The sequence below is a fragment of the Lonchura striata genome, chromosome 19, assembly GCF_050655825.1.
Source record: "Lonchura striata isolate lonStrDom1 chromosome 19, ASM5065582v1, whole genome shotgun sequence".
Classification (NCBI taxonomy): domain Eukaryota; kingdom Metazoa; phylum Chordata; class Aves; order Passeriformes; family Estrildidae; genus Lonchura; species Lonchura striata.
The window spans coordinates 11,305,799-11,327,491 of NC_140721.1; the positions used below are offsets into that span (position 1 = coordinate 11,305,799).

The following is a 21,693-nucleotide window of genomic DNA, read 5'->3' on the forward strand; positions in this document are numbered from 1 at the left end:
GGGATCTAAATGGAAGAAAAGACTGACTGCTGAAATCTTGGCCTCGGGCGGAATTTTCCCTATAAAAACCGCTTGTGCCAGGATGGAGGTGTGTGGGCACAGAGGGAAACCTCTGCTGAGGCTGACTCCTTGTGGTACACCCAGGGCCGACCCTGGGCTCGGCTCTGTCCTTTCCTTGTGGCTGGCTAGATAGAATTTGATTGCAAATAAATATTTTATTTTTCATTTTCATTTGGCTGGACAAATTTTCATTTCTAACAAGATGGGCTCTGGCCCGGACCGCCCGCCCCCTCCAGAGCAGTCCCGGCCCGGGGCAGCCCCCGCTGATAACGCCGGGCAGATAAAAGCGGGCGCGGAGGGGCCGCGGGCAGGGAAGGGGCGGCGGATCGCAGGTGAGAGCCTGGCACAGCCGCTTTTCTCTCGTGGAGGGTTTCTTTCTCTGCCGGGGGTGGCCCTGGGGAGCTGGGGCTGATTTGGGGCTGCGCTCTGCGGTTCCCGCTGCTGCCACCCCCGCCCGGCGCCGGGCGCGGCTGGAGCGCAGCAAGAAGCGCCTGGAGCGCGGTGATGCTGCCGCCAGGGTCTCCTCCAGGGACGGGGCTTAGCCGGGCATTTTTGGGTGCCTTTGAGGCAGCTTCGCGGTGGGGTGCTCAGCCCACAGCTCTGGGAGCATTTTGGGAGCTGATTGCTTGGAGCAGCCTTGGGAGGTGAGTGGTCAGCTTTGGGAGAAACATCCCAAACATCTATTAAATGGCTATTAAATACTTTCCACTCCTTCTGCAGCCCGTGTTAAAGGAACAGCTAAGCAATAACTTAATAAATTACCATTAAAACACAAATATGAATGAAGTATTTTATATAATTATGGGGATAGAGTGATACCCAGTTCATGGTTGACTTCACTCTACTGAGGAACTGAAACAGTTCACTCATAGTGATTTTTGTAGCAACATTCTAAATATTGAAGTATTTCCTCCAAATTTTTTGTGTCAGTTTTAATCTGAATATCCTCAATCCCAGGAAAATAAAAAGAATACAGTCCTTATTTGTTTTTTGTGACATCTCATGTGACATGACTACTTGCAAGGAGAACTCTTGGAATTTAAAGGCAGAGAAACAGAGGTGTAGAGGACCTGCCGTGCTATTCTGGCTCTTCTCTCTTTCCCACCAGCTCTCCCTTGCACGCTCTGTGTGCTGTGCTGGCAGCAGATTCTGGTCCCTTTGTGTTGCCCCCGAAGTCCCAAGCAGCACCTTCCCACCTGGCAGTGCTGGCAGTCCCTGGGAGGGGAGGCTGCTCCTTTTCCACTTGGCACTGGCAGCACCTCCCTTCTGGAAGCAGTGTCCTCCCTTCTGGAAGCTTTGCATTGGGCAGGGGATGCTCCATGAGCTCCCTTGGCTCGTGCCTTCCTCCACCTTGGCACGGACCTTCCTAATGCATCCATATGTTCTTGGCCATCTTCATGTGCATTTCTTTGCAGGGATGAAGGCAGAAACCTTCCTGGGGTCACTGGTGATCCTCAGCCTGTTCCAGGCATCTGAATCCTCTTCCTACGGTATTGTCCTTTCCTCAGGCTTTGCAGATCAGGGGGTTTTCTGAGTGGGAAAGATCAAGCTATGTCTTCCAGGTAAAAACCTGGAAGAGCCTGTCATTCACCAGCACAGCCCTGAAAAGGTGCCAGAAGGGGCACAGTTTGTACTTCCTGTGGCACCAGTCTTGGCTCTTCCAGGTTTTTGCCAGTTCACATTCTGCCCAATTCCTTAAAATCAAATAAAGGAGCTCAGTTCCCAGCACTGGTCCATGCCCATGCAACCAGAGTCTCCCTCCCTCTGCCAGCACCTGAGAGAGCTGCCAGGGTCTGCGGAGTTTAGGGATGGGGCAGTCACTCCCCATCTTCCAGCCCTAAATCACTGCTCCAAAACATAGAGACCTCGATGTGCTAATTTACAATGTCAAATCCTTACAAAAAGCACATGCCTGGCTTTCCATTTATCTTAAATGGTTGTCCAGGCAATAATTTTTCTCATCAGGATTGTCCAAGAGCTGAGCTGAGGGTTGATCTGGGAAGATATTTAAAAGAAACTGGGGAGATTTGGGAGATATGTATCTCTTTGTGCTATTTTCTGAAGTTTTCCTCTTTCCCAGAAATTGCACTGCTGTCACTCAGAGAAGCCCTCATGGCCTATCCCCTTCCTTTCTGTGACCCACAGCCAGCAGATGACGGAGATGAAGTTCATCTTTCTCCCCCCAGGGCAGAGAGAGGAGCAGTGAAAATGGCAGGAGATGGCAGGAGGGACTGGGGAAATCGGGCTGCTCATAGAATCAGAGAATCCTAGAACGGTTTGGGTTGGAAGGAAGCTTAGAGTCCATCCCATCCCACCCCCTGCCATGGGCAGGGACACTTTTCACCATTCCAACTTGCTCCAAGCCCTGTCTAGCCTGGCCTTGGGCACTTCCAGGGATGGGACAGCCACAGCTTCTCTGGACAACCTGTTCAAATGCTCTGCTGTCAAAGGGCAGGACAGATGATGCCTACACCTCTCACTGGGGCTGTTCGAAGCCTCCACTGATAGAGGGATTCTCTTCGTGCCCAGGAGAGACTCTCAAACCTCCCTGAGGAATATATTGATATGCAGATTTCTGGAGAGTGAGAAGAACTTTCCTCCAGCACTGCTGTGTCCAATTCCTGGGCAGAGGAAGCGCAGGGATGCTCCCTGCCGGCACCCTCACCTCTGCCCTTCCGTTCCCTGCCCAGATGTGCCGCTCGAGCTGTCGGACACGTCCCTGCTGAGCAGCGTGGCCGAGGCCCGGCAGCTGGTGGATGCCGCCTACAAGCGCACACAGGAGCGGTGAGAGACGGGCTGGCTGTGCCGTGTCCCTGTCCCTTTCCCTGTCCCTGTCCCTGTCCCTGTCCCTGTCCCTGTCCCTGTCTGCTGTCCTGTGTCCCCTGTCCCTGGCTCTGTCCCCTGTCCCTTTCCCTGTCCCTGTCCCTGTCCCTGTCCTTGTCCCTGTCCCCTGTGCCTGTCCGCTGTCCCCTGTCCCTGACCCTGTCCCTGTCCCTTTCCCTGTCCCTGTCCCTGTCCCTGTCCCTGTCTGCTGTCCTGTGTCCCCTGTCCCTGTCCCTGTCCCTGTCCCCTGACGCTCTCCCTGTCCCTGTCCCTTTCCCTGTCCTTGTCCCGTGTCCCCTGTCCCGTGTCCCCTGTCCCGTGTCCCCTGTCCCTGTCCCTGTCCCTGTCCCTGTCCCTGTCCCTGTCCCCTGATGCTGTCCCTGTCCCTTTCCCTGTCCTTGTCCCTGTCCCTGTCCCGTGTCCCCTGTCCCGTGTCCCCTGTCCCGTGTCCCTGTCCCTGTCCCGTGTCCCCTGTCCCTTTCCCTGTCCCTGTCCCCTGTCCCTGTCCCTGTCCCTGTCCCTGTCCCTGTCCCTGTCCCGTGTCCCCTGTCCCTTTCCCTGTCCCTGTCCCGTGTCCTGTGTCCCCTGCCCTGTCCCTGTCCCTGACCCTGTCCCTGTCACTGTGCTCTCCTCCTCCCCACAGAGTAGGAGCAGCTGGGTGGGGAGCTCTGGGAGCACAGCAAGCTGTGATCCAGCTTTTGTCTGCTCACCCTGATTTTACACCAGTTGTTGGGTAACCGAGAGCTGTGACCTCTTCCAGCTCAGTTTTCAAAGAATCACAGCACCTTGGACTGCTTTGGGTTGGAAGGGATCTTAAAGCTCATCTCTGCCATGGGCTGGGACACCTTTCACTATCTCAGGGTACTCCAGGCCCCATCCAGCCTGGCCTTGGACATTTCCAGCTCCTCTTGGCACCTCATGTCAGGGCCTCCCACCTTCACAGCTGCACCTGATGCTATTGCTGGGCTCTGTTGAGCAGGAGCCCTGAGTTGAGGCCAGCACAGGCTCCTGCTTATTTCCAGTGGTTCCCACCCCACTGATGCAGCAAACAGCTGGATGCTGTAGTGAGGACATTTTGTGGGACTCCCAGCCCTGCTTTGGGAGTGTCCAGCTTCCTACCAGCCCATACCTGTCCTCTGCCAGCAGCCACACTCTGAATCCCCTCCCTGGCTGAGGGACTCCTCCAGCTGAGGAGAGGAGGCTCCAGCAGCTTAGGACATGGTGGCCTGGAGGCATTTGAGACCTCTGGACAGTGAGAGATATTGATGATGTGGATAACAGCTGAGTGAGGTTTGGTGCCCCATGGATGTATTTGGGCAGTTTCAGGGATTGCCTTCCTGCAAGTCTCTCTGCTGCTCTGTGGAGGGTGCCAGGAGCAGCCCTGGCCTCTCCCAGACTCTCTCCAGCAGTTCAGATTTAGGACACGCCGTGCCTGATGCTCACGTGTGCAACTGCAGCATCCCTGCCCCTGCTCCATTTCAGATTTTGGTTTCCTGTCCCTTGCAGCATAAAGGAGAACCTGCAGAACAATGCCTTGACCCCAGCAGAGCTCCTGAGATATTTCAAGCAGCCAGTGGGGGGGACACGAATGGCTGCCCAGGCAGCGGATTATCTGCAGACCACCCTAAGCCTGCTCAGAGACAGGCTGAGATGGGCTGTGAGGGGGGACTTCAACGTCACAGGTAGGATCCCCCTCTGCTGGGAGGAAGGCAGAGGAGAAAGACACAAGTCTTGGTCACTGGGGCTTGGGAGGAAGGAAGGAAAGGGTGTTATGATGGGCTGTGACAAATCTTTCCCGTGTGGCTGCGGTGAAACAAAGCTGAGTTGTTTTTCTGTGCTCTTTTTCCATCTTAAATATTATTTGGGAGTTTCTCAGTCAGTGAAAGTGTTTTTGCACTTCCCTGGTTCTTTCTACTGTATGGAGGTTCATGTTCCAGTGGGTCAAATCTTGGAAGGCTTTGGTAGATATTCTTGAGTAGGGAATGAGCAAAGCCAGAGATGACTCCCAGCAGCTTGGCCCCAGGGAGGGCAGTTCTGCAGCCAGACCTCAGACAGCACTGAAGTCACCTCACAGACATAACACTGTCCAAACAGGGAATGGGAAGATGTGAGAGGACATTTCAGTGCATGTCTGGAGGAACAACATCCTCTGTGAGATGGAGCCAGGAAAGGCCAGGCTGCTGAGAGGAGGCAAATCAGGGCCAGTGAAAGGGACACACAGGGAGGACTCCTGCCATATACATAGGAACTCATAGGGATCATGGAATGGTTTGGGTAAGAAGGGACCTAAAAGCCCATCCAGTTCCACCCCTGCCATGGGCAGGGACACCTTCTACTGTCCCAGGCTGCTCCAAGCCTTATCTAGCCTGGCCTCAAACACTTTACCAACACTACAGTGAAGCACTGGCAGGATAAGGTACATCATGGGGTGCTCTGGTTTTGCTCTGGGACAGGATGAGCTGGAAGGTGATGGCAGAACTGGTTGTGCAGAGCTCCAGCCTCTCCAATCCAGGACTGATGCTCCAGTACCACTACAGAGCCCTCCCAGGGCCATCTGGCTGCTGTCTCTCATCCACTTGCCCAGTGGCTTTTTAAACCATGCTGTGACCCAGACTGCTGGTGGCAGCAGTGACCAGCAAACCTCAGAGGGCTGGGACGTGGAGTGAGCAGCAAGAACCAAGAAAGAGCATCTTCCCTATGGAGACAGACTGGAGAGATGGGGGTCAGCCTGGAGAAGAGAAAGCTCTGGAGAGACATTTCAGCCCCTTCCAGTGCCTATAAAAAAAGAGGGAGAGACTTTTTACATGGATAAATAGTGACAGAAAAAGAGGGAATGGTTTTAAACTAAAAGAGGAGAGATTTGGATTATATGTTAGGAAGAAATTGCTGGCTGGGAGTGTGCTGAGGCCTTGGCACAGAGAAGTTGTGGCTGCCCCTTGGAAGAGTCCAAGGCCAGGCTGGAGCAACTTGGGAAGGTGTCCCTACCGTTGGCAGGCGGGTTGGAGCAAGATGGTCTTTAAGGTCGCTCCAACCTGAACCATTCCATGATTCTGTGATTCTGTAAGACTTTTCTTGTTAAACTCTGCCACTTAGCTTCCCTACAAAGGGAAATGTGCACAGAAAAACACAAGTGCCCTCGGTGTGCCCAGCCACAGGATGGTTGTTTTACATGCAGCTTTGAGCAGGGGTGACACACACTGGGAGCTGCTTCCAAGGGGGAAAAACTTGTAACATCCCCTAGGATGTCTGTGGCTGCATTTTACGGTGGAGATAAAAAGTGAGAGGCGAGGAAATGCCAATACTAGAAAACCATTCTGCTGCTGCATGTGCCTAACATATGATTATAAATAAGATCTGACCATAGCTTTGCTGGGTTTGATGCTTTCTAAACCAGCAAAAGTATCTGCTGCTCAAAGAGCAGGAAGAGTTAAAGGACAGCACACTGTTAAATGACAGTGGTTGTGCAGATGATGCTGGGTTCTAGGTACTAGGTACAGCAAACCCAGCAGGGCCAGTATGGTCCTGCATGTTTTTTTTCTCCCTTATTCCCTGCCAGACTTGCTGACTCCAGCTCAGGTGGAGGTGATTTTCAAGGCCACTGGATGTGACCAGCAGGATAAGAAAATAAATTGTGCATCTTCTGCCTACAGAACCATTACTGGCGAGTGCAACAACAGGTGAGGGGCTGTGTCAGCCAGAGGATGGATGATGGATGGATAGATGGATGATGGATGGATGGATTATGGATGGATGACGGATGGATGGATGGATGGATGGATGGATGGATGGATGGATGGATGGATGGATGAGGGATGGATGATGGATGGATGATGGATGGATGGATGGATGGATGGATGGATGGATGGATGGCACAGGAGGAGGGGAAATGGCCTCAAGTTGCACCAGGGGAGGTTCAGGTTGGACATCAAGAGGAATTTCTTCCTGGAAAGGGTGGTCAGGTATTGGAATTGCTCAGGCAGCTGGTGGGGTCCCTATTCCTGGAGGTGTCGAAGGAAGGACTGGATGTGGCACTCAGTGATCTGAGCTGGTGGTGAACCTAAATTATTCTATGGGTGGCTGTTGAGCAGCCTCCATAAGCAGAACAAGACCCGCTTCCCCAGGGATGATCCACACAGGCACCTTGTTTTAGGGTTTCACACTCCACAGTATTTCCTAGTAATGTGTGGAGCTGTTAATTCCAGTCCTCTTTGGAAGGTTCCCTGTGCTGTACCTGAACGAACTCTTCACCAAAACAGGAGGAGCTCCATGTGAGGGATAGACTCTTTGTCTGGCCCTGCCACCTGGCAGGGCCTCCAAGGGTTTCCTGACCTAAATCCATGATCTAGCCATCCCCTTGCCCCACACTGTGTAGGAGGAAATCTGGGCATATGGGCTGGGAGAGCACCTCCTGCACCTCCCATGACTGGAATGGGGAATGTGGGAGACATGAGAAATTGCTGAGCATGGGGTGTTTTATAGGGACAGTTCAGAAACATTCCCTGTAAAAACAGAGCTGTGAAGCTCCTGGGATCAGCTGAGGCAGAGGAAAGACCTTAGCCAGCTCTTCTGCCCCTGCTTTAACCTTCAGGGGATTGTATAAGAGCTAAGGAGAGACCTTCCTGCCTCCTTCCACTTCCAGGGGGGATGTGGGCTCTGGAATAAGGGCTGGTCCATGTCCTCTGATCCAGAGCTGAGGCCCTGGGGAAGGTGAACTCAGCTGTGCTCTGTTTCTCCACTGCCTGGGGCAGTGCTACACCCCCTTGGGTGAGAGACCACCACAGAACACATTTTGGACATGCACTCCAACAAAAGTATGTTAGTACTCTAATTAAGGTTTTCATGGTGTATTTGTCCTGGTTTAGGGAAAATTTGAGAGAGTACCTCTGGAGAGTTCCTCTAGAAAGCAGATTTAAGCTGCCACTCCCCCAACCGGTTCGGGAAAATATTTCCTTGGAGAAAAGTGGAAAAAACTTTATTCAATAGACAAAGCATTCACCAGCACAAAAAATGAACAATATTAAACAATAGAACTTCTTGCTGCTCTGAAGAGGTTACAAACTCAGCAAGTCCCTCCGTGGGCTGCAGCTCAGCTCACTCAGTCTCTCATCAGACCCTCCGTTGCTGGAAATGCCAGCCTGGGTCTGGCCCACTGCAAGGTGCTGGTGCTCTTCCGGCTGTTCAGTCCAGAGCAATTTTAAATAGATCTAAAGAAAAAGAACTATAGTCCAGAGAACTTCTCTGCCTCAGCTAATTAAAAACAAACTAAAAAGCAAAGGACAGCTCCATCTTGCTGTCTCTCCGTGCAGCAAACATCACAGTCCAGGAGCAGGAATGTGGAGGAACGAGTGCAGTTTGTTTTCAAGACCATAGGTAATTCCATTCCAGGGTTCTTCCCCTTTTCCATGGTGTTCAGCTTCCAACTTTGTATTCCAGCCACAGTCTGAGCCTTTCTTCAGGCTAGATGACATCAGGAGCACCTGAGTTCTTGCCTGGGAGAAGCTGAGAGTTGGGGTGGATTATTAAATCTCTTTTCCAACCTAAACAATTCTATGATTATTGTTGTTATGGTTATTAATCCTGAGGTTTACTGATAGCACCAAACCTGCAGCAGTTCCCCAACCATGGTACGCTTCCATTCCAAGGTCCATGTTTCTCCATATCCACAAGCTCTTGGCTCCAACTGTTTGCTCTTTTTCTATTGCCTCTGACAGGAAGAACCCATCCCTAGGAGCTTCCAACAGAGCCCTGGCCAGGTGGCTACCAGCAGAATACGAGGATGGCGTGTCCGTGCCCCGTGGGTGGACGGAAGGAAAGCGTTTCTCTGGATTCCCCCTTCCACTGGTAAAGATAACAACAGCAACAGAGCACAGCGTCAGGCCTAGGGATTGTCAGTTCTAGGACAGATTGCAGTCATCAAAGGGCTCATCCACTAGTTGGATTTGTGGATCAGGTTGGAGGGGCTTAAATTCACCAGCTGCAGGGTGATGGTCTGAGAATATCCAGGGGGATCTATTAGGAATGCTTTCTAAGTCCTATGCGTTTAGGAAAAGCAAAGGTAAATTAATCTGACTGCTTCAAAATCTCAGGAGAAATACAGAATTACACAATATGTTCTTTTAAATTGAGTGCATTTAAACAAAATTATTTTATTTACATTTTTTTTATTTGGTGTGTGGCAGTTGATTCCTGAAAAGCAATTATGCCAGAGGATAAACTGAGCCAGGGAATCCCCAGAACAAAAAATGTACAACCAGAAATGCTATATGGGGGTCCCTGGGTGGGTGAAGTGCAGGGGTTGTGGCTCTCATGGCACCTGGATGTGAGCAGGAACACTGTGAGGTGGCTTCTGGTCACTAGAGCTTGGTGCAACAGCAGCTCTGATGAGGAGCTGGTGGTGTGTTCATGGATTTGTTGTACTTCCTAATCTTCCTCCATGGCACAGTGCCCACCTCTTCTGTAGTAATACATGGAGGTGGGGGAACTGTGATGGATGAGAAGGGATGAAAATGTCAAGATAATTTTCAGAAATTTTCAGAAATTTTTTCTACACTTCTATTCAAAAAAAGCTCTTTTAAAATTTGTTTTGTCTCCCTTTCCCAAGCTTACTTTTAGGAGCTATTTCTCTAAGGCCATCAAGGTACAGTCTTGGCCTGGAGGCTCAGAATCCTGCCTAGAGCCAGACCATCACTGTGCTCAGTGAAGGGCATTTGGTGATGGTGACACCTTCCTGCACAGCCAGATTTGGGGATTTTTGTCTGCAAAGCACCAGAAGTGCCCTGGGAATTTTTGCTGATGACCCTGAAGCTGGGTGAACCCATTCACACACGTCCTTTCCCATCAATGTGTTCTGCTCCCAACCCTGCAGGTCCGACAAGTGTCCAACAGGATTGTCCGCTTCCCCCCAGAGCAGCTGCGGATGGACCAGCAGAGATCCCTCATGTTCATGCAGTGGGGCCAGTTTATTGACCATGACCTGGACTTCAGCCCAGAAACCCCAGCCAGAGTCCCCTTTGGTGGTGAGACAGACTGTGACACCAGCTGTGCCAAGGAGCCTCCTTGCTTTCCCATCCAGGTACAGGCAGCCTCCTTCTTCCAGAGAAAGAAGAGAGAGGGCATCTGGTTTCCAACCAGGAGATGCTGGTGGCTCTCATGGTCCTTGGCATGGAGGAACATCCTCCCAGAACAGGACAAGGAGGTCAGAGCACTCTGTGTGGAGGCAGTGCTGTGTTCCAGAGGTGCTCTCTGGGTTCAGGCACAGGCACAGACTTTGCCAGGCTTCCAGACCTTTGGCCATCTCCCTCAGTAATGTGTTTTTTCTTTGGATCTGTTGTGCAAAGGTAGCACGGGCCTGGAAAACAGGAAGGGTCACAGACAGGTACTTGGGAGTGTCAACACCTCAGAAAACCCACAGGACTTAAGTGCTCTTTGCACAGTAGAAGGGAGTGCTGAGATCTCCCTGCAGTGCCTGCAGCATTGTCAGGAGGCACATCCTGGTCCCTGCTCCATAAGATCACAGAATCATTTGGGTTGGAAAAGCCCTCTAGGATCATCCAGTCCAAGCTGTGCCCAATCCCCCACCTTGTCCCCAGCCCAGAGCACTGAATGCCACATCCATTCATTCCTTGGACACTTCCAAGGATGGGAAATCCAAACCTCCCTGGGCAGCCCCTGCCAAGGCCTGAGCACCTTTCCATGGGGAAATTCCAGCTGATGTCTACCCTGAGCCTCCCCTGGCCCAGCCTGAGGCCATTCCCTCTCCTCCTGTCCCTGTTCCCTGGAGCAGAGCCCGACCCCCCAGCTGTCCCCTCCTGTCAGGAGCTGTGCAGAGCCACAAGGTCCCCCTGAGCCTCCTTTTCTCCAAATCATGTCCATGTCCCTCCTGCAGCCCTGCTCTCCCAGCTTTGAAGTTCTGCTGCAACCCTGACTCCCACATGTCCTCCCAATTCCTCTCAAGGAAAACTATGATGGGATTGAACATTGCTGAATGTTTCCCTGACATACATTTGAGAGTGCTGGAAGGAAGGGTCACAAGTGACAAATCTCTGTGGTGAAGATAGGGAGATAAGAAAACTGAGCATTAAAGATGCAATCCAATATATTTATTTTCAGAGGAAATACTTTAATGATCTATAGGACTTTGGGCTCTTAAAGCAGCGTCTCTGCTGTCAGTCTGACCCTCCATCTTAAGATTTATGCTGGAGGCTTATGCCCTGTGAGAGGCCTCCTGCCTGGTTCCATCTCCCGAGCCGCGGATGAATTTTCCTTTCCTCTACCTGCAGATCCCACCCAACGACCCCCGAATCACCAACAGGAGGGATTGCCTCCCTTTCTTCCGCTCAGCCGCTGCGTGCACGCGGGGCAGGGCACCGCGGGAGCAGATCAACGCGCTGACCTCGTTCCTGGACGGCAGCATGGTGTACGGCAGCGAGGCAGCCCTGGCCCGGCGGCTGCGCGACCGCCGTGGCCAGAGGGGCCTCCTGGCTGTGAACCACAACTTCACGGACAGGGGCAGGGCCTACATGCCTTTCGGCCCCATGAGGAAGGAGCCCTGCCTCAAGGCCAGCGGGGCAGCTCGAATCCCTTGTTTTCTTGCAGGTGAGTTGGGTGCTTGCAGCCCAAACCTGGAATCTGGAGCAGACGATTCCACTGGCTCCAGTTCACGTCTTTCGTTGTTTGTTTTTCTTATTGTTGGAATCTGTGCTATTGATGATTCTGAGATTGTACAAAGTCTCTGTCTCTCTGCCTTGTTGCCAAAGCAGAATCCATAATTGGTCTGTGATGGTTCCAAGGTTGTTTATTCTGTTTATCTCTAACATGTTCTGCTGCCCTGCCCAGCTCTGTCCAGCAGGGCAGCGTGTGGGGCTCTGCCCTCAGTGAGATGTTACAAACATTAAATACCAGAAACTCCCTGTGCTGGATTTGCAATAACGTGCCAATATCTGTCACCTATCTAAACTTTTGTGGCTTCTTGTTCTTCCTGCAAGGTTGGTAAATTGTTCCATGGTTCAAATCCAAAATCACAGCTGTTTGCAGCTGCCTGCCAGGGTCTCAAATGCTTCTGACCTGGACTTGGAACATCCAAAAATGTCTGAGGGACATTTTGAGTTCCAACACGTAGGAGGAAGGTCTTCACCCTCTCCAAGTCTTGTTTGTGAGGATAAACCTGGAGTGAAGGTGTCTAATCCATGCTCAGCAGCTCTGGTGTAGGGCCCAGAGTGACCTAGGAACCAGTGTCATGATGGAGTCAAGCAGGCACAGCAATGGCAGCCTGACCTGGAGGCAGTGGCTGGTCTGTACTTGTACTTCCATGGCTGTCTCCATCTCAGCAGGATGGGAACAGATGTTTAACTACTGAGCTGGGTCACAGCAGGAAGCATTTGCATTTCCCTGCTGCACTGTGAGAGGAGCTTGGATCCCAGCTGGAGTGAGGATGAGGTCAATACCAGAACAAGGTGGCCTTTTAAGGTGTGTTCCCACCACTGTGACAGCTGAGGGAGTACTGGGAGTACTTTCCACAAACCTGTGGGACCCCAGAGAGGGATGCTTCTGATATACCTCCTGAATTAGTGTCTCCCTGTGTTAGCATTCAGGAACACACATAATTACAGGATATGATTATATGCAGGTGCTTCTATTAAGAGCTCTGGGAGTCAGGGTACAGACCCAAATCTGACTCCAACATGGCTTTCGAGCTGAACGTATTTTATATTCTATCATTACATAACTCACATATTAATTATTAAATTTATATTGTTCTATTATATACATTGACATGAGGTTCTTGTGATTTTTCTTAGGTCCCTGACCAGAGTTTCTCATGATTATTCTTACAATTAAACAGTAATTATATTTAATTACTAAACAATCATCACATCTAACAATTATATCATTTATCATGTACGAGCTACACAGGTGCAGCTCTAGCAAGTACAAGTTCTTCATGTGCTTAGGTTAATTATTTTTCCAGGGCCTACTAAGCTTATTTTTCCTGTTAACCCTAAATCCCCATGATTTTAAAACCCTTTTACTATCACCTGGACTATTTCTTTTGCAGATCAGGACTTCCCAGCTGGCTCCTGCTGGCTCTGGGCACACCAAGCTGCTTGTGGCAGTGCTGGAGAGAGTTTCAGGGCACAACAGATCTCATCAGCAGTGGAGCTGCTTTCTATTCCCTTGGCCCCTTTCATATCTGGCTGAAGTTCCTCTGAACATCCCCACGGCCTTGGAATCCATCAGCTCTCTCCTTTAAAGCTCATGGAGCCCTCCAGGCTCTCTCCTTTAAAGCTCATGGTGTTTCATGGTCCCTCCAGGCTCCCACAGCATTCCACCTGTCCCATGTGCTGTTCCATGCGTTCACCTGCTCCCCCAGCTCTGTGCAGGTCTCTCCTTGGTGGGGACCATGCAGGACCTGTGGCCAAAGGCAGGTGCCCAGTGAGAAGCAAAGTGGGCAGGAGTATCAGATACTTCCTAGGAGGGGCCCCTGTGGTCTCTCAGAAAGGAGTGATTTCTGTTCCATGGCTGGAACAGACCCATCAATTCTTTTATAGTCATCAGTTCAGGCTGCTTTAGAAGTGCCTTTGAAAATTCAGTGTCTTATTTGTGACTTTTCCGGTCCCTGCAAACCGGGGGAGTTTGACATGTGCAGTTGCCTCACAGGGCTCAGCATTTCCTCCCAGAGCTCTGGGACTTGGAAGAGTTGGAAGCTCTGTCTGGATGCATTCTCCTCATGGAAACCTCACAGTGCTGCTTTTGTTTCTCCTTCCGCAATCCCTCACAGACAGCCTTTGAGAGCAGATGAAAAGGGCCCTGTGCCAAGTGCAGGAGCAAATCCCTCCATTTGCTGTGGGACAAGGGGTCTAAATATGACAATTACGTTTCTCTGAGTGCTTGTCTATGCTCCCATCACCTGCTTGTTCTTGCATTTCCTGCCCCAGATGTTTGAAGAAGGATTTGATATTTTATTGCAATGCTGTTTGTTATTTATTCATCCAAGCTGACTAATTTTGATTTTCCTTTTACTCCCCAAAGAGCCTGTTTGTGACTGTCACCTTGCTTTGGCCACAGTTTCAGCTGGCTTGAATGAGACGTTCTGAGTTTCAGAGGTTCCTTGGCCATCTTGACTTCCTTTTGCCCATTTGCATTTCTCTCTTGAGCTGTGAGACCAAACATCTCTGATATGGGAGCCTGGAGAACACCTACTTGTATTTAACTTTTTAAGTTAATTCTCCCAGCCCTTCACTGAAACTTTCTCCACCTCTCTGTGACTCTCAGCACAGCCAGGACAGCACCTGGCTATTGTTGCCTCAACAGAAATTCAGCTTTTGCATGGTGCTGTCCAATCCTTGATTTTCCTCTCCTCCTCCTTCTACTCCGTGTTTCTTACCTATTTTCTTCACAACACAAATATTGAGACATTTATAAATTCCTCTGTGTATGCTTCCCAATGTGACTTTTCCCCTCCAGTGTTGTGTGTGCCTCTCCCAGGTGACACCCGTGCCAGTGAGATGCTGGAGCTGGCCTGCATGCACACGCTCTTTGTGCGAGAGCACAACCGCCTGGCTGGAAAGCTACGGAGCCTCAATCCCCACTGGAATGATGACAGGCTCTACCAGGAGGCACGAAAGATTCTGGGAGCCATGATCCAGGTACCAGCCATCATTCCAATTGTCCTGGCTCTGCCTGCAGTCTCACAGGGTTCACGCATTAGGTTGTGCTAGTGCAGGGTGGCCAAAGGGTGCAGGACTTTGGGGTGAAAGGACCAAATTCTTTCCTCCAGCCCCTTTTGACCAAAGCAAAATCACACAGAGATACCTGAAATGACAAACATAGAGGGATCCCCCTGAATCTTTGATGTCCCTCTACTGATAAATTTACAAAGTGCTTGATGAGGTTTTTAATAGTACATTTTTGTTTGATAAAAATGGTACAGGAAATTTGGATTAAAATTCCTCGAGTTGTGAATCCCCTCTTCTCAACAATTCCCTGCACATGGCAGGGGTTTGGAATTAAATGATCTTGAAGGTCCCTTCCAACCCAAAACTATTCTGGGATTGTGTGAAGAAGCCCCATGTTCTGATGGGTGCAGCCAGTCATGGTGTCTCCTTGGGATGGGGCTGCACCCTTTGACCATCCCACACAAGCTTGACTAGCTTGACACACTACCCTAGACTTGACACACTACCCTAGACTTGACGCTGAATGGGATCCTCTGTGCTTGGGAGGGACCTCCCAAAATCTCTTCTCCAGCCTCCAGTTTGGAGCAGGAGTGGCCTCAAAGCTAGATGAGGTTTTACAGCTGGCAGGAAAGCCTGGGTCCTGTGAGAGGAAGGGACATGGGGTTTCCAAAAGCACTACACATCATTTGAAGCCTGTCTTCTGAGCTGGTTTAACAAAAAATAAAAAGCGGGAATATCAAAATGTTTATGGTTTTATGCTGTCAATTTAAATATTATTGTATGTTGAAAAAACATGTTGGGCAAGGCAAAGGATTGTCCAAAAGGCATAATCTCCATCATTGTGTTTACATCAATGGTTTCATCTTCATGCAGTATTCAGACAATTTATCAATTTTCTCCTACTGACACAGAATTTGATTTTTCTTTTTTAAATCCTATTGTGCTGCAGCCTCAATATCCCGGAGAGCCATGAGAGCAGGACTGGAAATCTCTGCTGTGGGAGGACTCTGGGAGCTGCCCATGGGTGGTGCTACAACACACCCCCTCCCCACCATTATCTGCTCTAAGGCATGAAGGGTGCAGTTCTGCCTGCCTGATGGGACTGGTACCGTGACAAGGAGCCAGCATTTGGGAGGATTTGGCAGGCTTTTATCTTCACAGAATCACAGAACCAATTAGATTAGAAAAGACTTCTGAGATCATCGAGTCCAACCTATTATTATGTTGCTCTGACCTGCCAGAGTGTTGTGGCAGAGAGAACATGAAAATCAACTTTGCTTCCACAGAAATTGATGGCCAAGACGTTAACAGTTCGCCCTTTCCTTGTTTCCCCTTAGATCATAACATACAGGGACTACCTGCCTCTCCTGTTGGGATGCAGCTTCCACAGGCTCATTCCTCGCTACCAGGGCTACAACGAGTCTGTGGATCCTCGGATATCCAATGTCTTCACCTTGGCTTTTCGCTTTGCTCATGCTTCCATCCCTTCAACTGTTGGCCGCTTAGACGAATATTACAGACCCATAACTCCTGAAATTCAGCTCAGAACCTCCTTCTTTGCTGTATGGAGAATCATTCAAGAAGGTAAATCCTTTTCTGCAGTGTGGGTTTATTTCATTCATCCTTCCTGTCCTCTCTGGATGAACTCCTGGCTTCAGCCAAATTTAAAAGCGTTTTCTATTATATGGCCTTTACTACCAGTCAGGGCTGTCCCTGTAGATGAGGGTAGCCCATCATGTTCTAAAATGGTCTGATTGTTTCATTGCTGTGGCCTCCAAGAACATTATTCAAAGTATTTTCTTCTTAATTCTTTAAGGGAAATTCATTCTTGCATAGTAAAAGCTTATAATTAAACATGAGCTGTGCTCACATCTCTGGGGCCTCTTAGCCGCACACTGTCCTCCATGCACTGGTGACATGTCCCTGCTTCAGGTAGAATTGATCCCAGTTTCCCTGTGCCACCTCTGCAGGTGGGATTGATCCTTACCTCCGGAGCCTCATGGCCAGCCAGGCCAAGCTGATGACACAGCAGCAGATGGTGGTGGGCGAGCTCCGGGACCGGCTCTTCGAGCAGGTTGAAAGGATTGGGTTTGATTTGGCTGCACTCAACATGCAGCGCAGCCGAGACCATGGCCTTCCAGGTGAGTCAGCTGTGGGAGCAGAGCTTATGAAGGAAAACAAGTGGAAATTAGGCATTTTTGTGAGTAAACATTGAGAAACTTCTCCAGCCCATGCTTGCCTGAAATCACTCAGGAGTTGGATTCAATGATCCTTATGCATCTCTCGCAATGCAGGATATTCATTGATTCTATGGTGCTCTTTCCCAAACCTTTTCCTTGTTTCTGAACAACCACAGGTGAGTGGGTGGAGATCGAGCACTGAAGACAAAGCCTGGCTGAAGCTGCATGAGACATGTAGAGGCAGAAGAACATGGGGCATTGCACAGACCAGAGCTTGGTGTTCAGTGACTGACTCCTTTCTATTGTCCAAGTGAAAAAAAAAAATGGTAAAATAGTTCAGCAACAAGTTTGCAGAAGTGGAATTAGGGCTTTAAGTCTCCTGTGATTTCTCTGCAACCATCTGTAGTGGTCCAGCCCGGACACAAGAGCAGATTCCAATATATAAAGAAAATCTCATCATAATTTATCTGTTAAATCTGTGTCCCAGAGAAAAAAAGCAACCAAGCATGTCAGAACCACTCTCAGGGCTTTGCAAGGTGCAAAACCAGTGTAATAGCATTGCAAGATGGTCTTGAGAAATAGATTGTTGATAGCACTTCAGAGCTGGCTCCTGGGTGGGTCCTTGCCTAACAGTGAGGTAAGAGCCCAGAGCTGCTGTGTTAGCAACATCCTGAGAGATGCAGCAGGGGTCCTGTTTGAAACTGGGATGAAAACTGAGCAGGACCCATGGATTTTAAGCCCAGTCAGAGGCTTTGCAGTACATCCAGTGGCATCATCAGCTCACAGGATTGCTCTGCCTTGGTCACAACATAAGGTGATTTTTCCATGCTTTATTGAGGAACACCGTCATGCAGACCTGATCAGAACCCCAAATCCTGGGTTTCCAGACCTGACGTGGTGAGAGTGACATGTAGTGAATTTGGGTTTAGCTTTAGGTCTCAACCCACCTATGTGTGCTGTACTCCCTTATATTAGACATCCACAAAGGTGGTCATGGCACAGCAAGGTCAAAAACCCTCCCTAATTATTTTATCATGAAGTAAATTCTTGGTGTCCTGGAATTGTTTGATAGTGCTGTCATCTAGGCACCATATGCTGTGTTTTTTGCTCCCAATGCTCCCTGTTTTTTAGACATAAGACAGTAGGATTGGAATGTATATCAGGAAAAAAAAAAATTCCTGTGAGATTGGTGAGGCCCTGGCACAGATTGCCCACAGAAACTGTGGCTGCTCCATCGCTGCAAGTGCTCAGGGCCAGGCTGTACAGGGCTTGGAGTACCCTGTGATAATGGAAGGTGTTTGTCCTCATGGCAGTGGGTGGAACAAGATGAACTTTATTCTCCCTTCCAGTCCAAATTGTTCCATGATTTCATGACATCCAGCAGAGGTGTTTGCTGCAGCATCATCTCATCCCCTCCACCAAGATGCAGAATTATGCACCAGTTGTAACACAGTGGATTTTTTGGCTGTTTACAGTCCAGAAAAATTAGTCCAGCTGGCAAAGTCTGGTTGCTGAAGTAACTTGGGCTGTGTGGAGTGAGTAGCTTGTCCCCATGACTGGACAGGGACCAGCTGTGGAGAACTGCTTGGTCATTCTCCTGTTGTACAGAGAGAGGGGCCATCAACATCTTGTCCAGGTTCACTTTCAGTGAAGGCAACATCAGTTGCATCCCTGCTGAGTGGTGGTACAACTCCAGCCTGCAAAGACATGGCTCTCCAAAAAACAGGTAGGGGGAGCTGGCTGTGGAGGAGTGGGAAGGCAGTAGCATTAACAGAAATACAGAAAAAATGTCTTAAACATTTTGGTGCCCTACTGGTGTCCCAGCTTTGGGAAGGAGAGGGAAAAATCTTTCCAGGAGAGGGTAGCACATCACTGCTCTATCTGCTCTGACATCCAACTACTTGCAGGTTACAACTCCTGGAGAAAATTCTGTGGGCTCTCACAACCCTCTGGAGTGAAGTCACTCGGGCGTGTGTTGAGGAATCGGAACCTGGCAAGGAAATTCCTGAATCTCTATGGGACACCAAAGAACATTGACATCTGGATCGGGGCCCTTGCAGAGCCCTTTGTGGAAGGAGGCCGAGTGGGGCCTCTCATGGCTTGTCTCATTGGCACCCAGTTCAGGAACATTCGTGATGGAGACAGGTGAGAAGGGAGCTGGGCATCCCAGAGTACAGGGAGGTTGGAGTTTGTGCAGATTTCTTCACGCAGATCTGAAAGCTACTCCAGTTGTTTGTTGCTTTTTTTTTTTCAGTACTCCTTCAAAAGTTTCATTCTCTTTGTAGTCATATTCTTATTCCCTGTGTGATGGTTGAGATCCTGGGCTGAGATCCCTTCCCAGCAAAGTGATATCTCACCAGTTCTTCTTCCCTCCCCCAGTTCTGAACTGGAATCCTCTTCTCTGATACATGGCAGGGTTTGATCTTTGGTTGTGATGGATGTGGTGGGTTGGGGTTTTATTGTTAGCCAAAATCACTTCAGTAGTGCTGAGCTTTCAACACACCTGAATTCCTCCTCCTCCTTCTTGAGGTTGCTATGGGGCTTTAAGTACATCAGTGAGTTACATTCCCCATTTTAAGCTGGATTTCTGAAGCAAGATCCCTGTACCTGCCAGCAATATTGCCTGAAAATGGGATCCCAACCCATGTTTCTGGGAAACAGTTCTACTGAAAAAGTCTTAACGAGTTTAAATCCCAGGATGAGGAGCTTAGGGTCAAACAGGCTGTTGCATATCTAGGAATCCTGTTCTTACTGCAGAAAACAAACCCTTTTCTAAAAAATTGAGTAATTACAGGGCTTGTTCCAACATGGCACTCATTTGGCTGTTACACAGCTTGTGCATAATCTGTGCAGCCTTTCCTATTTGAAAGAGGGTACCTGTGCCTCATCTGACGACAATTAATTCAATTGCAGCTTTGTTACCTGTCCACGGCCAAAAGAAAAGCAAGGTAATTATCCAATTGTTGAGTCAGGGCTCTTGATTTAAATAACAGAAATTCAAATTTGTTCTTGGCAGAAGAAATTAGTGTTAATGGCAATTAATATGGTGGAAGTCATCAATGTGAAGAAGGCAGAAAGCAAAAATCTGTTGTGTCTTCTTTTTCTTCAGGTTTTGGTGGCAGAACCCTGGGGTTTTCACTCCTCGCCAGCGCTGTTCACTAGCCAAAATCTCCTTGCCACGAATAATATGTGACAATACCCACATCACTAAAGTATCAAGGAATATCTTCCAGGCTAACAGATACCCCCGTGGCTTTGTGAGCTGCAGTCAGATCCCAAAGCTGGACCTCACACCCTGGAAGTCAAAGACCACCGAGGAGCAAGGTATGATCTGCAAACCACAGCAGGTCCTGCCTGCAGACCCCTGAGAAAGCCAGAGCCTGGGGTTTAAAACTGAGCTGCCTAACAGGGGCCTGGACCTGTGTACCACGTACAGCTTTAGATGTATCAGTTCACTAGGTGTGCCTAGAGTGGCCAAAAGCAACTCAGCATTTGAAAATTAATTCCCATGGACCCCTTCCTATGGAAGGGTTTCTGGTTTTGATCTCTGCTTGTACAGTTGCCAACTATTTTTACACTATTTCTCTCACCTGCCTTCAAGATTCATGAAATTCTTGAGGTCTAATTCCTTCCAAAATGCTCCTTGAAATCCCTGGGAAGTGGATGTAGGGAAGAGTGGCTCTCACCGGAGAAGGGCAAGCTGTTCTAGTGTCTTTTAAAAACAAAACATCCTTCCTTTCCTCTGACAATCAGGTCCTGCCACACTTTCATAATACCAGGTTTTGATCCCTCCTTTCTAGCCTAACCTGTGGAAACAAATCACGTAAGGTATCAGGGAGATATGGCAGGTTCTTTTCTGTTAACACAATGCTTTTTATTTCCTCTAGAAAAAGATTCTGGTGACTTTAAATGCTGAATGTTGAGGATTTTCCATACATCCAGACTTGGGAAGCTGCTGAGGTGGATTATTCATTTTTACTGTGTTTATGCTTTCACTGCCTGCAATGTTTGGGCATGGTTCTGTCATTTGCTCAGCTTGATTTGCATGAAGCCTTTACAGTGGGATGCAGCCCAAGAATAAAATAAGTTAATGAAAAGATATGCCAGATCTGTGAAATCACTCAGTATCACAAAGCCAAGTGAAATTAATTGTCCAGAGGCTGAACCCAAAGAACACCAACTGCTGGCTTAGGCCATGGAACCACACAATACTTCACCAAGACTTACTGTCAAGCACATGTTTTGGACCTTCCTTTTAAAATTTTCAACCCCCAGAGAACGATCAAGCTGTTGGAATGAAAGTTGATTTTTGTTCTTGGATTTTTTTTTTGTTTGAAAGAAATAAATCCATCAGTTTCCAGAGAAAATGTACTTATGACAGAATGCCTCTGAGAGAAGATTAAATAGTTGTCCTGTACCCCAAACACGCTGTCCTAAAATGCACTGTGTCAGGTTTTGCTCCAATATGGAAGGAAGAAATTTGCCACATGGATGACAGTTTTTTTTACTATTATTTCCCATAGTCCAGAATGCCCAAAAGATCCTCTGATGTGACAGAAACCTGTGACAAGTTATTCCTGAGGCCTAGCAGGAGCCAGAGTGACTCAGCACTGTCCTGTAGAGATGGTGGGATGTGGCCTGGCAAACATAAAAACAATCTGAACATACAAGAAAGTAAAAACTATTATGGCTTCAATCCAGCTTTTTCCCTTTTCCTGAAAGGGATCAAACCCACTTTCTCCTCCCTCTGTAGCCTGCTATATCCCTGTAATTGATTAATAAATTGCAGTTTTGGGCTGAGGCCAAAATATTCTTTACTTTTAATAAAAGGTGCAGCAACGACATGTGAGTGGAGGATGGTGGTAGGTTTTCTGTGGGAATATTGGGAAAGAGCAATTCCAGAAGCTGTGTGTTGTTAATAAAAGAAGGTATTTCTTGCTGAAGCCTCTGAGCCC

At 49.0% G+C, this 21,693-nt stretch overlaps 1 protein-coding gene across 3 annotated transcripts; it reads left to right on the forward strand.

Annotated features, from left to right (window-relative positions):
- Positions 1–312: 312 nt before the first annotated feature.
- LOC110475908 (eosinophil peroxidase) lies at positions 313–21,590 on the forward strand. 3 transcript variants are annotated; one of them, XM_085557656.1, is made up of 14 exons: positions 313–392; positions 1,476–1,550; positions 2,751–2,844; positions 4,390–4,565; positions 6,440–6,560; positions 8,595–8,724; positions 9,749–9,955; positions 11,163–11,478; positions 14,347–14,528; positions 15,896–16,142; positions 16,529–16,699; positions 18,646–18,883; positions 19,848–20,062; positions 20,626–21,590. In XM_085557656.1, exons 2-14 carry the CDS (start codon positions 1,478–1,480, stop codon positions 20,652–20,654), a joined length of 2,199 nt encoding a protein of 732 aa, XP_085413782.1. In that variant the 5' UTR covers positions 313–392; positions 1,476–1,477; the 3' UTR covers positions 20,655–21,590. The 3 variants fall into 3 exon arrangements, with proteins under 3 accessions (XP_085413782.1, XP_085413783.1, XP_085413784.1); XM_085557657.1 differs by having other exon boundaries at positions 14,368–14,528; positions 20,626–21,588; XM_085557658.1 differs by lacking the exon at positions 313–392 and adding an exon at positions 516–704.
- The last annotated feature ends 103 nt before the right edge of the window (positions 21,591–21,693 follow it).